Raw genomic sequence first — 13,067 nt, forward strand, 5'->3', positions numbered from 1 at the left:
ATCTCAGGATCTCAGGATCTCAGGATCTCAGGATCCTGAGGTGGAGCCCAAGTCAGGCTTCACGCCCAGACGGGAGTCCGCTTGAGATTCTCTCTCTCTGCCTCTCCCCCTGTTCACTAGCACGTGCACTCTCTCTTTCTCCTAAATAAATAAATCTTTAAAAAAGAGTAATACAAAGAAGAACCAGAATGGGACTCATTATTCCCGTCTTATGAACCAAGAAAGTGAAGCCGAGAGGAGTTAAAAGACCAATGTGAGATTCTTCAACAAGTCGTTCACAACTCTGGGCCGGAAGGCACTCGTTTTCTCCCCTGTGGTCTTGTGCTCTGTTTCTGCCTTCTGCTACCTTGACTTGGCAGTACCTTCTTCCAAGTGCAAAGTACTTAGGTCAAGGACAAGTTAAGAAGAGGGAGGGGGCCCACCCGGGGGCCCACCCAGGGGTGGTTCTGGTTGGGGAAGAGATCATTAACTAGTCCCAGTACATCTCAGGAGCAGCTTCAGAAAGCTCAACCCGGAACCCACGTGCTGTGGTCTGTTGATGGAGGGTTCGCAGAGCCCTCCCCCCACCCCAGGCAGGCTGGGCAAGAACGAAGGGAGGGGACTAAACCATTACTGCACTGTCGTTATAAACCAAGGACCTTATGGATTCTACCCCACTTAATCCTCACAAAGTGCTAAGTTAAAGATGAAGACATTAAGGCTCAGCGTGGCTATCGGGATTACCCAGTCTGGCAGAGCTCACTGGCCCGGCTGGCTTCCAAGCTCGGGTCTTGCCATTATTCATGGGAGCAGAAACCATGCAAGGTGTGAGGGTGCGGTGGGATAGGTTCCTTGCACTCAGGAACTGCTAACCTTGTGAGGGGCGTTACACACAGCAGGACCCCAATAAAGAACGCAAGTGGATTGTGCAAGGGAGTGGCGGGCTGTGTGCAATCAGCGGAGAGCTGTAGAGGAAAAGCAGGGTTGGGGAAAGATCAGCATTCCTTTCTGGAGTCTCCAGCAGATCTTTGAGGAAAGGACTTGAAGCAGAAAAGAAAGACTTTCTAGGCCAGAAGCAGCAGTTTCTGGAAGTGGACAGATAGAGGCTTATCACTGATCACTATTTAAACACAAGGAAACAGAAAGGGCCCCCAGGCAGACATTAAGGTGGGCCTGGGTGGTCCCGGGAGCTCTAGGGAGTGTCATCAGCATTGAAGGAAATTGAAATGCAAGAATCAATGGGCAAATCAACCATCTATTATGGAATCACGTGAAGAGGGCATCTGAAAACCTCAAGTAGTAGATGGTAGATACACCCAAATTCGGTCATGGAGATGGGAGAGTATTCCCGAGAGAGAAGATGGGAGGTAGAGAGTTTCACTCCTTCTGAGGGGCAATGCCGAGTGGATTCACAGAGCGGATGTGCGGTGAGGATTCCTTGCAGCTCTCTGGGCTCCTTGGAAGACTGGGTTCCCCTCCGTGCAAACCCTTAAGCTTACAAAGGGGGAGCCTATTGCCCTCATCCATTCCCAGGGTGTCTGGCCCTGAGCAACCTCCCTGCCTCCAAGGACAGCATTTCCGGCTTCCGTTTTCACATGGAGAACATAAGATAAATGGAAATTTCAATTCTACAGCAGCAAGAGCGCCTTCTATCCACATTGTTCTTGGCAGTTTACAGAGCATTTTCACGCACCCAGATTCGCGCTTTCCCTGGGGCTCTGTAATGTACTCAGCCTGGAGAAGGCTTCCCAGGGGAGGAGGCTGCTTGATCTGCCTCAAACTAGGCAGGATCACAGTCTGTGAGGGGAGTGCTGGCCCTGTCGGATACTTCTTTTCTAAATCTGTCAATTACCGGCATTCAATGAAGATCATTTTTGTTTTAAACATAATTGTGCCAATAACACTCTCCACCCCCAAACCCTCTCATTGCTGGATTTCAGATTTTCCTCCAGCCTCAGAAGTAAAAAAAAAAAAAAAAAAAAAAAAAAAATCGGTCCTGCCTTGGGCACATGCAACATCATGTACTTTAAATGGCTTTGGCTGGCTTGATTCTAATCCTAATTAAACCAGTGCCATTTTGTCCCATCTTGGTCTCTTTGAACGCCCTCAGCTCACTTAGTTCAGCACCGCTTTGGTCTGAAAGAATGCCAACCAGCCTGGGAAATGACAGAGAACTTCGGGAAATGACTTTAGGCTTCACAAGAAGATTCTTTACTCCCCCCCCCCCAAATGATTAGCTTCATGATTAGCTTTCCTGGGGTGTAACAAAAATAACCAAAACCAAAAATTAAATTTGCTCATAATTCCCATGGTTAAAAAAAAATCATAAAAGTAAGAGGAAAGTTTCTCCCTCTGTCTGATTCCATTCTTCAAAATAAACCACTATTAACAACTTGTTGCACATTCCACCCAATTGGCTGGTGGGTTTGTGTAGACAGATCTGAGTGCGAGTACATTAAAATGCCAGACACATTGACATGTACCTTGCTTATTTCCCTTTTTAAACACAGAGATTTTCTTAGTCATTACCTACAGATCTAATCCATTACTTTTAGTGGCTGCCTATTTTTCTGCTACATGGTTATATTATAATAGATTCAACCATTCTCCTATTGATGGGCATTTAGAGTGTTTTCAGTATTTTTGTTATAAGGAAAAATCCTGCCACACGCATTCTTGTATACATGTTTTTGTTTTATTATATCTTGTAAGATGGAAGAGTGGGATTGCTTTTACTCCTGGAGCTGGAACACCAGTCCTGGGGGAGAGGCCCCCACCCCCTCTTCAGCCTTGCCAACACTTGGGCCAATCTGCTAGACCAAAAAAATGTTAATCTCTTTGAGACTTAATTTGCATTTCCCTGAGTACTAGTGAAGCTGAGCATCTTTTCATATGTTTATGAACAATTTGCATTTCCTATGCAGTGAATTACCTACTCTTATCCTGGACTCCACTACTATCAGGCTGGTTTTTCTATTCAATGTGTAGGATCTCTTTTAATACATGGGATATGCTTTTTGTCTCTTCTATATGAGGCAAGTATTTTCTGTCACACTGTTGTCTTTTGACTTTGCTTAGGGTGTATTTTAACTGTAAATTTTAATTTTTATTGTCAAATAAATTCCATTTTTCCTTCCTTGTTTCTGGGCTGTGTCTCTCAGAAAACACTCCACTATTTTCTTCTTAGACTTTTATATTCTTACTTCTTGCTATTTAAATCTTCAATCCAGGCTTTTGGTTTCTTTGTTGTTGTCATTGTTGTTTGTTTCCTTTTTATTTTGCAATTGAGTAAGTCAGGGAGCTAGATTTTACTTTATTCCAAATGAAGAGTCAAGGATTTAAAAGGATTTAATCAGCAGAAATTGATGCATTTTGTTGTTGTTGTTGAGGGGAGGGACCCAGTGATGTTCCTAGGAGCAACTGTGGCCTGTAGACTCAGCAGACCCTTCACTTAGGATCAGGAGATGGCAGCGGGAATGCCTACACGTGGATCTCCTAGTCAGTCGTGGGTTGGACCCTTCTGAAGGGGTGTGTGGTTTGTTTTGGTTTTATTTTTTATTTTTTTAAAGATTTTATTTATTTATTTGACAGAGAGAGACACAGCGAGAGAGGGAACACAAGCAGGGGCAGAGGGAGAGGGAGAAGCGGGCTTCCCGCGGAGCAGGGAGCCCGATGTGGGGCTCGATCCCAGGACCCCGGGATCCTGACCTGAGCCGAAGGCAGACCCTTAACGACTGAGCCACCCAGGCGCCCCTTGTTTTGTTTTTAATAAAGGGATTTGTAGACCAAAACATTCTCCCTCAAAACTCTCCTTATTTATAAACCCAATCCTGTGTCTAACTCTGTGTTACCCATTGGTCTACTTTAGGAGTGTGTCCCTCTGAATCCAGGGCGAGCTTTCACTCATCTCTGTTCTGAGTTGGGATAGAGTAGACGCGTGCCCAACCAAGCCTCTCTTCAAGGCCATCTGAAGATTTATTTAATGTGCATTCACGTAGCTTGAGAATGTTTACACGTTTTAAAAAAGAAACGTGCACGTTTCTCTACAAGCCGACTAGGAAGCAGCAGTGGCCAGGTTTCTTGGCGGAAGTCTTTTATCTTACCATTTGCAAATGAAGGCACCAATAAATACTTGTTGAATTTTATCATTCTGTTAACCTTCAAATTCAGACTTGTCAGTAATTACTGGTTTGCATTAAAAGGAGGAGATTAGAGGTTGAGGTCCTGGAAGGAGACCTGATTTGCTAGGAGGCACACAGAGTAACCTTTAGGGTCTCTTGTCTCCCTGTCCCCGACTGTTCTGTTTTTTTTTTATCGAGGGACGAAAGACTAATGGCATGGTGGAGGGCACACGTCTGGTGAGAGAGGACAAGGGGAGGACTTTTAAATATCATAACGGGCCCTCTCGGCCTATTTTAACAGTGCTCCTTTCATTTTGGTAAAAAGGTAGGGCAGGCTATTCTGAGGGTCTTTTCTGGGTCCTGCTGCTGCTGGGGGCCTGAAGAAGGTTCTGGAGTGACACTCATTTCTCTCTCCCACTGTTGCCAATAAACAGAAACTATCTTGGAAGAGGTGGCCGCCTTAGGACTCATTCTGGATCTCGGCCTTGAACAATATCATCAAGTACTTGCCGTATACAGGTACCTTGCTTTGCCTTTGAGGATCCCTCCTCAGCAAAACAGACAAGGCCTCTCCTTCCGGAGCTCACAGGTCTAGTGAGGGAGGCAGAGGCTGTTTCCCCCGCAGCCTCATGGGGGAAGCAGGCATTGAGCAAACATTCCCAGGCATATATAATTACAAATGGCAGTAAGTGCTCTGAAGGAAAATCCAGGATGCTTGCAAAGAATACAGCAGGAGGGCTGAGTTTAGATTAGGGGGTTAGGGAAAGTCTAAGTGGGGGTGTTAAAGGCTTTTGCAAAGGTGAAGCGTTTTACATATGAGAAAGAAATAATAATAATAAAGGTGCTTGGAAGGGCAGCTCATCCTCATTCATGGGCCACTTCCTAGAACTCTGGGAATCTGCCTCTCTCCCCAGAATTATGTAGGCATCCAGGGTAAGGGTTGGAAGAGCCCTTCACAAATGCTAATATGGGAGCATTTTAAAGGCTGCCCCCTGACCCTCTGCATCCTCATCCGTAACTAGTTTGAATGCTGAGGTGAATGGCAAGGATGAGCCATATTTCCAGTTTGGGAAAATGGAGGTGGAGAAGCTTTCCCACCCCAATTGGGGTGTGTGTGGGGGGCGGGTTTCCCTGCGGCAAACCACCCCAGGGGGAATGTTTTCCAAGGGAAAACCCACCTCATGGTCTATTTGGTTGTGAAGGGGGCTGCCCAGGGGATCTGGGGTTTTCCTGGTGAGTTTCGGGTAGGTGCAATGATCTCTGATACCCCCACCCTGACACCTGTAAAATAGCTTGACCAGAATAAAGGGAAGATTTCACCGGGCGGTGGGTTAAGAAGAGAGGGCCATATTGCCAGATTGGGGGGGGGGGGTCTTCATTTCTCCAGAAGACTCCCCATCTGGTGGTAGCACCTAGAGGATGACACTCTGGGAGTAAGGCACGGTTCTAAGCGCTTTTACAACGCTCTTTTCTCAAAATAGCCTTATGACTTAAGCACCACTACTAACCCCAACTTCACAAATGAGGGAACTGAGGCACCAAGAGGTTAAGCAGCAATAGCAGGTTTTCTTTTTTTTTTGCCTCCAACAATTTGGAGTCAAGGGTTTTGAGCCGAGGTTTGGTCTCCAGGAGGTGTGCCCCATAACTTCGATGTGAACCTGCTCAGCTTTCCCCTAATTCGGGAAAATACTAGCTTTTTGCGAAGGCTAATCAGGGAGCCCGTGGGGACGGGTCTCACACTCCTGCCCCTCGGAAGCCGCGCAGTGGGGAGGCCTGGGTGACAGGGCCACGGGGGCGGCGGGGTGGCCCCCCTCCAGCCCCGAAGACCCGGCCCACCACCTCCGCTTTCTGCTCGGTCTCCGCGAGGTGTCGCCTTCGGCCGAAGAAACCGCCGCGGCGCCACCCTCGTAGCCTGAAGTTATTTATTTATTTTTAAACAAGGGGGGCGCCCCTCTCCTTTCAATTTAAAACTAGAAACATCCTGCGGTCTCGTTCCTAAATGGGCGCTCCTCCTCCTCCTCCCGTTTTGCACCCTCGGTCTAGCCTCCCTTTGGGATCACACACAAGCAACCCCACCGCCAGGCCTCGCTCCACGTTGGCGTCGCGCTCAGCCGAACACAAACGCAGTCAGGGCGGGGGCTGGGTGAGGAGCCTCCGCTTCCAACCCACCCCCCAACCCCCCGCCCCACTCCCCCAGTACACACCCCCGGAGACCTCCGGAAAAAATTTTTAATGCCAAGCAATTGCCAGGCCCGCAGGGTGGGTGCTGCATTGCACCGCTCGGCGCACAGCTGGTTCGCAGAGTGCAGCGGGTGCAAGCCCGGGGGTCTAAAAGCGAGGGAGGAGCACACCCCGGGCTTTCCCAGCTTTGCAGCCTCCTCTCTGCAAAGAAGAAAAGCAAGTGGCTTTTGGCGCGAAAGCCTTGGCGCCTCCCCTGATTTTTATGGAAATCAAGAGGGCGGGGTAAAGCCGCTTTCCACTGCCTTTCTCCCTCCCCCTTGTCTGTGCCGCAGCCCCCTTCTCTCCCCGCCCCCCGGGTGTGTCAGATTTTTCAGTTAATAATATCCCCCGAGCTTCAAAGCGCAGCCAGTGACAGTCATCTGTCTGGACGCGCTGGGTGGATGCGGGGGGCTCCTGGGAACTGGGTTGGAGCCGAGCTAGCGCTAGCTAGGCGCAAGCGCGTACAGACTGCAGCCACCCGAGGACCACCACCCCCGGGCCACCCGGAGACCCCCGCGCAGAATCGCCCCTGGATCCCCGGCAGTCGGCGGGAGGTAAGGAGCGGGGGTTGCAAACTGCCCGGCGCCCCCCTGGCGGCAAGCGCGACGGGAAGGCAAGCCCTGGACGGGATCGCGGCTCGAGCACAGGGCGCTCGAATATCCTCGGGGGACTGTTGCTGCTTCCGAAACAAAACCGTCTCGGGGTTTTCCCTGAAAAGCCGGTTCCAGCCCCGAAGGCACCCCGGGTGGAAGAGACCCGCCCTAATCCTTTTTACAGCCTTTGCCAGGGTGGGTGTAATGGCTTCATCGCGAAGAAATTCGCCCTTCTCTAGAACAGTTATCCGTGTTTGACCTGACCGGGAGTCGGTGCGTCCCCACCCCGAGACTGGGGTTCTCCGAAGGGTGCCCCTGGAGGAAGAAGAAGGGGGTTAGACAGGGCGAGGCCGCCGCGGTGGTAATCTGGGTCACGACTGCTCCAGCCCCGAGGACAAGCGGCTCTCCTGGCGACCCTGCACCATTCCCGGGAACTGGGATTCGGGCTCTCCCCTCTCCCAGGAACACGACGTTGGTTGGGGGTTTGGAAGAGTGGGGGTGGGGTTAGAGAGGTTCAAAATAAGCTATTGGCAGGACTCTCCCTGCAGCGGACGGATTGCTGAGGGGCGTCTGCTCTAATTTGGGAGGAGGGGGTTGTGGGTTTGGGTGCCCATCGTTGGCCTCGGTCTAGAGAAAGGCGTTTTCCATTTGCAAAGTTTCCTAAATCCCCCGCTATCGTTTGCACTCCCGAGGTTGCAATTTTGCAAAGGAGGGATTGAGGGTACTCGAGGTCTTATGCCCAGTAGCTGGGTTGGAGCCCTGGGCTTCCTTTGAGCAGCTGGACCTACGTGGTGCAACTGGGTTGTCGGGGAGCTGGAGAGAGCTAGGATTCTGCAGCCTGGAACAGCCCCCTCCCCCCAGGCACTGCCGAGTGTGAATGAAATGGCAGTTTCCAAAGTTGCAGAGCCACGCCACCACCCCCCGCATCTGCATGCCCCCTCCCACCCCCTGTCGTAGACAGCTTGTACACAAAAGGAGGGAGGGAGAGAGCGAGAGCCAGAACTTCCTCCACCTTCGGGAGCACCAGGCGGAGTGGGGGGCTCGGAGGGGAGACGGAGGAGCCGGGTGAGAGAGGGCGCCCACTGCCCCCCCCCATTCGGCCCCGCTTGCCAACCCTCTCCCGGTGTGTCTGTCGGTTGCAGTGTCGGAGATTGGCGCGGGCCCCCGCCCTCCGCGCCCCCCACGGGAAGGAAGCACCCCCCTAACTAAAAGGACCGAAGCGGAAAGAAGCCCTCATTCGCCGGCCAGGAGGCGAGCCGATGCCGAGCTGCACCACGTCCACCATGCCGGGGATGATCTGCAAGAACCCAGACCTAGAGTTTGACTCGCTGCAGCCCTGCTTCTACCCGGACGAAGATGACTTCTACTTCGGCGGCCCCGACTCGACCCCCCCGGGGGAGGACATCTGGAAGAAGTTCGAGCTGCTGCCCACGCCCCCGCTGTCGCCCAGCCGTGCCTTCCCGGAGCACAGCCCCGAGCCCCCGAACTGGGCCACGGAGATGCTGCTGCCCGAGGCCGACCTGTGGGGCAACCCGGCCGAGGAGGACGCTTTCGGCCTGGGGGGCCTGGGCGGCCTCACCCCCAACCCGGTCATCCTCCAGGACTGCATGTGGAGCGGCTTCTCGGCCCGCGAGAAGCTGGAGCGCGCCGTGAGCGAGAAGCTGCAGCACGGCCGCGGGCCGCCGGCCGCCGGGCCCGCAGCCCCGGCCCCGGGAGCGGGCGCCACCAGCCCTGCGGGCCGCGGGCACTGCGCGGCGGCGGGGGCGGGTCGCGCCGGGGCCGCCCTGCCCGCGGACCTCGCCCACCCGGCCGCCGAGTGCGTGGATCCCGCCGTCGTCTTCCCCTTCCCGGTGAACAAGCGCGAGCCCGCGCCCGCCACTCCGGCCGGTGCCCCGGTGGCGGGCGCTGCTGCGGTCGCCTCGGGGGCAAGTGCCGCAGCCTCGGCCGGCGCCCCCGCGATCGTCCCTCCGCGCCCCGGCGGCCGCCCGGCCAGTGGCGGTGACCACAAGGCTCTCAGCACCTCCGGAGAGGACACTCTGAGCGACTCAGGTAAAGACCGTCCCAGAGGCCGGCTGCCTCCCGGGAGCACTGGAGCCGGAGTCGGGCTCCCTTTGTTAGTCTTCGTGGGTTTGGCTGGGGGCGGGGGCCTATTTTAGAGGTAGTGTTGGTGGCAGAGGGCCAGATTCTTCCAAGCCGAGCCCCGGGAGGAGGAGGAGAGGGGGAGTGGAAGCTGCCAAGAGGGTGCTCCCCAAAGTCTCACCCTCACCGAAGTTCCTTCCACCCTCTCCTGGAGCCTCGACTGGATCCCTGGCCTTCACCCATTCCCCCTCCTCCGTTGCAGCCAGTCTAGGGATAAAATTAGGAAAAGTTGGGTAGCCAAAGCTGGGTGGGAATGTAGAGGTGCGCTGGGTGCGTTTTCGGTGCAGAAACCTGTTAGCACGAGGGTGGAGAGGGACTGCCTCCCGGGTCAGGGGAGGGCAGGTGCGGGGAGAAGACATAGAGGCGGTGCAAAATCCTAGGTAGGGCGCAGGAAGGTAGAGGGAGGTTGCACAGATGGCTACTACCGGTTTTATTTATTTATTTTTTTCAAGCCTGGCTAGTCTTCCCCGCCCTCGGTGGGTGGTGGGCTGTTTGCTCCTGGTCCGTGGCCAGCAGGCGGCGATATACTGGCGGGCGGGCCGGCGGAAGATCTGAAAGGCTGGGGGTGGTGGGGGCACCCCTCCCTCCCTCCATTCAGCAGCTGGTGGCAAGGACAACCGCGGTTGTGTCCATTCTCAAGGGGCTGCCTCTTTACACGGTGCAGTGCAAACTGGGTCCCGTTTTGTCTCTGGCGAGAATTCTGGGACTAATTTCAGATCGGAGTGACTTTGTGGCCCAGTGCCCTTCAAGGTGAGGGCGAGCCCTTAAGCCCTCCAGGAATGTACACGCGTGCGGGAAGGCACCCACTGATTGCTTCTATTGTGTGCCGATGTCTGCCTTAAGCTGTAGGGTTGGGTTGAAACCCAGACTTTGCCTGGGACTCTGGAGGTAAAGAACTCTGTCCAAACACTTGACTAGCCCTTGTCCTGGCCAGAGGGGGGTGGGGGTGGGGCCCACTGGATCTTGAAAACCCGGTGTCCGCAGAATGCAGGTGGATAAAAAGCCCAACCGTGTCCCTGAGGGCCGAGGATGGATCCCACTAAGGCTCCTGGAAGGAAACTTGGTGATAAGACTCCAGTTTGAATCGGGTCTGTCCCTTTAATGTCTGTGCCTTGACAGCTCTCAGTGAGGAAGCACTTCCTTCCAACAGCTGTCTTCTTGGCAGAAAACCAAAACATTGGCTTAAAGGGACCCACAGACTGGAACAGCCTCACATTTCGGCTTTAGAACAAATCCCACAATTGTTCAGCTTTCCGGCCCCCTTCAGATCAAGCAGAAGATGTGTTTTGATTTTCATGCTTGCATTTTAAACAGTAATTTGCGATCCCAGCAAGGTAGTAGAGGAGAGAGGGGAAATGCAGACACGATGCTACATGTTTGTGTGTTGCTGTTATTGGCGGGGACTTTGGGGAGAGGGGCCCCCACTTTGGGGTTCAGAGTTCCTGTGGATTCCGACTTTGTAGTTCGGATTTGGTCTTTGTTAGATAAACACCTGCTTACTATACGGAACTCAGGTTTATTTTTCTGCCTCAGCTCATTAAATTGCCCTTTCAGTGTAAGGACTTAAAGTCAAACTCCACTATGTGTCAGTTGCTAAAAGAGGGGCTCCCGAGAAGGGGATCCTTGGGTCTTAAGTGTGGAGATAGAAATATGAGCGAGTCTTTGGGAAAAACCGATGATGATAAAAGCTTACCGTTTGCCGAGCATCGTCTGCTAGGCCCTGTTCTCTATGTATTATTACCTGTCCAACGCAACAACCCTGTGGTATTATCCCCGTTGTAACTGAGACTTCAAAAGTTGAACTTGCCCAGGGCCCCCCAACTCATGTGCGTTGGGAGTCAGATTCTGCCCGTCCCCGAAGCCCAAGGAGTTTGTATTTTTGCCACCTGCTAAGGTCTGAGTGGAGGCTGAAGGGTCAGGTGTGGGCAAGGTGGAATTTCCAGATGCATTTCATTTCTCGAGGCGCTGGGTAGGACCCTGTGCACGTCTGTGTGGGTGGGTCCCCATGCCTGCGGGCTACGGGGCCAGTGCCTGCCGGGAGCGACCGAGCGTAGAGATCAGGGTGGTCCCTGGGTGTGTCTCCCCAAGAGAACGACTCCCATCTTGTTCTTAGATGACGACGACGATGAGGAGGAGGACGAGGAGGAGGAAATCGATGTGGTGACGGTGGAGAAGCGGCGGTCTTCCTCCAACAGCAAGGCCGTCACCACCTTCACCATCACTGTGCGCCCCAAGAACGCAGCCCTGGGCCCGGGGAGGGCCCCGTCGGGTGAGCTGATCCTCAAGCGCTGCGTCCCCATCCACCAGCAGCACAACTACGCCGCCCCCTCCCCCTACGTGGAGAGTGAGGACGTGCCGCCGCAGAAGAAGGTCAAGAGCGAAGCCTCCCCCCGCCCCCTCAAGAGTGTCATCCCCCCGAAGGCCAAGAGCTTGAGCCCCCGCAACTCTGACTCGGAGGACAGCGAGCGCCGCCGGAACCACAACATTCTGGAGCGCCAGCGCCGAAATGACCTGCGGTCCAGCTTCCTCACGCTCAGGGACCACGTGCCAGAGCTGGTGAAGAACGAGAAGGCTGCCAAGGTGGTCATTTTGAAAAAGGCCACCGAGTACGTCCACTCCCTTCAGGCTGAGGAGCATCAGCTTCTGCTGGAGAAGGAGAAGTTGCAGGCGAGGCAGCAGCAGTTGCTAAAGAAAATCGAACACGCTCGGACTTGCTAAACATTTCTCGAAAACTGGACAGTCACTCTGCCACTTTGCACATTTTGATTTTTTTTTTTTTTAACAAACATTGTGTTGACATTAAGAATGTTGGTTTACTTTCAAATCGGTCCCCCCATCGAGTTTGGATCTGGGTGGGGGAGCAGGACATGGGGGGATTCTGCCAGGACCTCGGCAGAGGGCCTGCGTGATGGGAGGCCGGGTGGCCCTTGCAGTGTCCTCCATGTCCCCTCCGAGACCGCGGTCGAAGTTCGTGACGGTTGGGAGCCTCTGGGCTGTTGAAGTCACCTTGTTTGTTCCAAGTTTCCAAACAACAGAAAGTCATTCCTTCTTTTTAAAAATGGTGCTTAAGTTCCAGCAGATGTCACAGAAGGGGTTTGCCATTTGAGACCCCTGGGGAACATTTCTGTAAATACCACGGACACACCCGCCTTTTGTATACGTCCTGGGTAATGAGAGGTGGCTTTTGTGGCCAGTATTAGACCGGAAGTTCATACCTAAGTACTGTAATACCTCAATGTTTGAGGAGCATGTTTTGTATACAAATATATTGTTAATCTCTGTTATGTACTGTACTAATTCTTACACTGCCTGTATACTTTAGTATGATGCTGATACATAACTAAATTTGATACTTATATTTTCGTATGAAAATGAGTTGTGAAAGTTTTGAGTAGATATTACTTTATCACTTTTTGAACTAAGAAACTTTTGTAAAGAAATTTACTATATATATATGCCTTTTTCCTAGCCTGTTTCTTCCTGTTAATGTATTTGTTCATGTTTGGTGCATAGAACTGGGTAAATGCAAAGTTCTGTGTTTAATTTCTTCAAAATGTATATATTTAGTGCTGCATCTTATAGCACTTTGAAATACCTCATGTTTATGAAAATAAATAGCAATTAAATGATGCAGCTTTTTTTTTTCCCCCTTAATAACACTAGTTAAGTCCTATCTCCTGTCCCTCAAGTGTAAATAGTACATAACGTTATGGAGGGACTTTGGGCTCCCCGGGCAGCCCTTTTATATCTGTGCAGCCCCCGCTGGGGAGGGGCCACTTTCCCCACTTGGTGTGGAGGGAAGGGAGTTTAGGAAGGTGAAGGTATTTCTTCCAGATTACACAGAATGGAGACGTTATTTGTGACTGTGCGCTATGACAACTGGCATTCAGTAATTCACAAGGCACTTTTCATACATGTTGGCGATTTAATGGAATTAAACTCAGACACCAGTCTCGGTCAACCCTTTAGAGTGAGAAGTATAATCAAGACATAGGGTTGTGAAATTTGGCTATAT

General features: G+C 52.4%; 1 protein-coding gene across 1 annotated transcript; it reads left to right on the forward strand.

The window, feature by feature from the left end:
• Positions 1–6,725: 6,725 nt before the first annotated feature.
• Positions 6,726–12,682, forward strand: MYCN (MYCN proto-oncogene, bHLH transcription factor). Its single transcript, XM_028099290.2, has 3 exons — positions 6,726–6,874; positions 8,056–8,962; positions 11,166–12,682. The coding sequence occupies exons 2-3, from the start codon at positions 8,173–8,175 to the stop codon at positions 11,768–11,770; spliced, it is 1,395 nt and encodes a 464-aa protein (XP_027955091.1). The 5' UTR covers positions 6,726–6,874; positions 8,056–8,172; the 3' UTR covers positions 11,771–12,682.
• Positions 12,683–13,067: the final 385 nt, after the last annotated feature.

Source organism: Eumetopias jubatus, unplaced genomic scaffold (genome assembly GCF_037043125.1).
Source record: "Eumetopias jubatus isolate StellerSeaLion01/CBP00866 unplaced genomic scaffold, mEumJub1_p1.0 scaffold_9, whole genome shotgun sequence".
Classification (NCBI taxonomy): Eukaryota; Metazoa; Chordata; class Mammalia; order Carnivora; family Otariidae; genus Eumetopias; species Eumetopias jubatus.

Coding starts and splice junctions, on each gene's coding strand:
- MYCN (XM_028099290.2), top strand. CDS start 8,173: ATGCCGAGCTGCACCACGTCCACCATGCCGGGGATGATCTGCAAGAAC. Junction 8,963..11,165: donor GGACACTCTGAGCGACTCAG/GTAAAGACCGTC, acceptor TCTTGTTCTTAG/ATGACGACGACGATGAGGAG.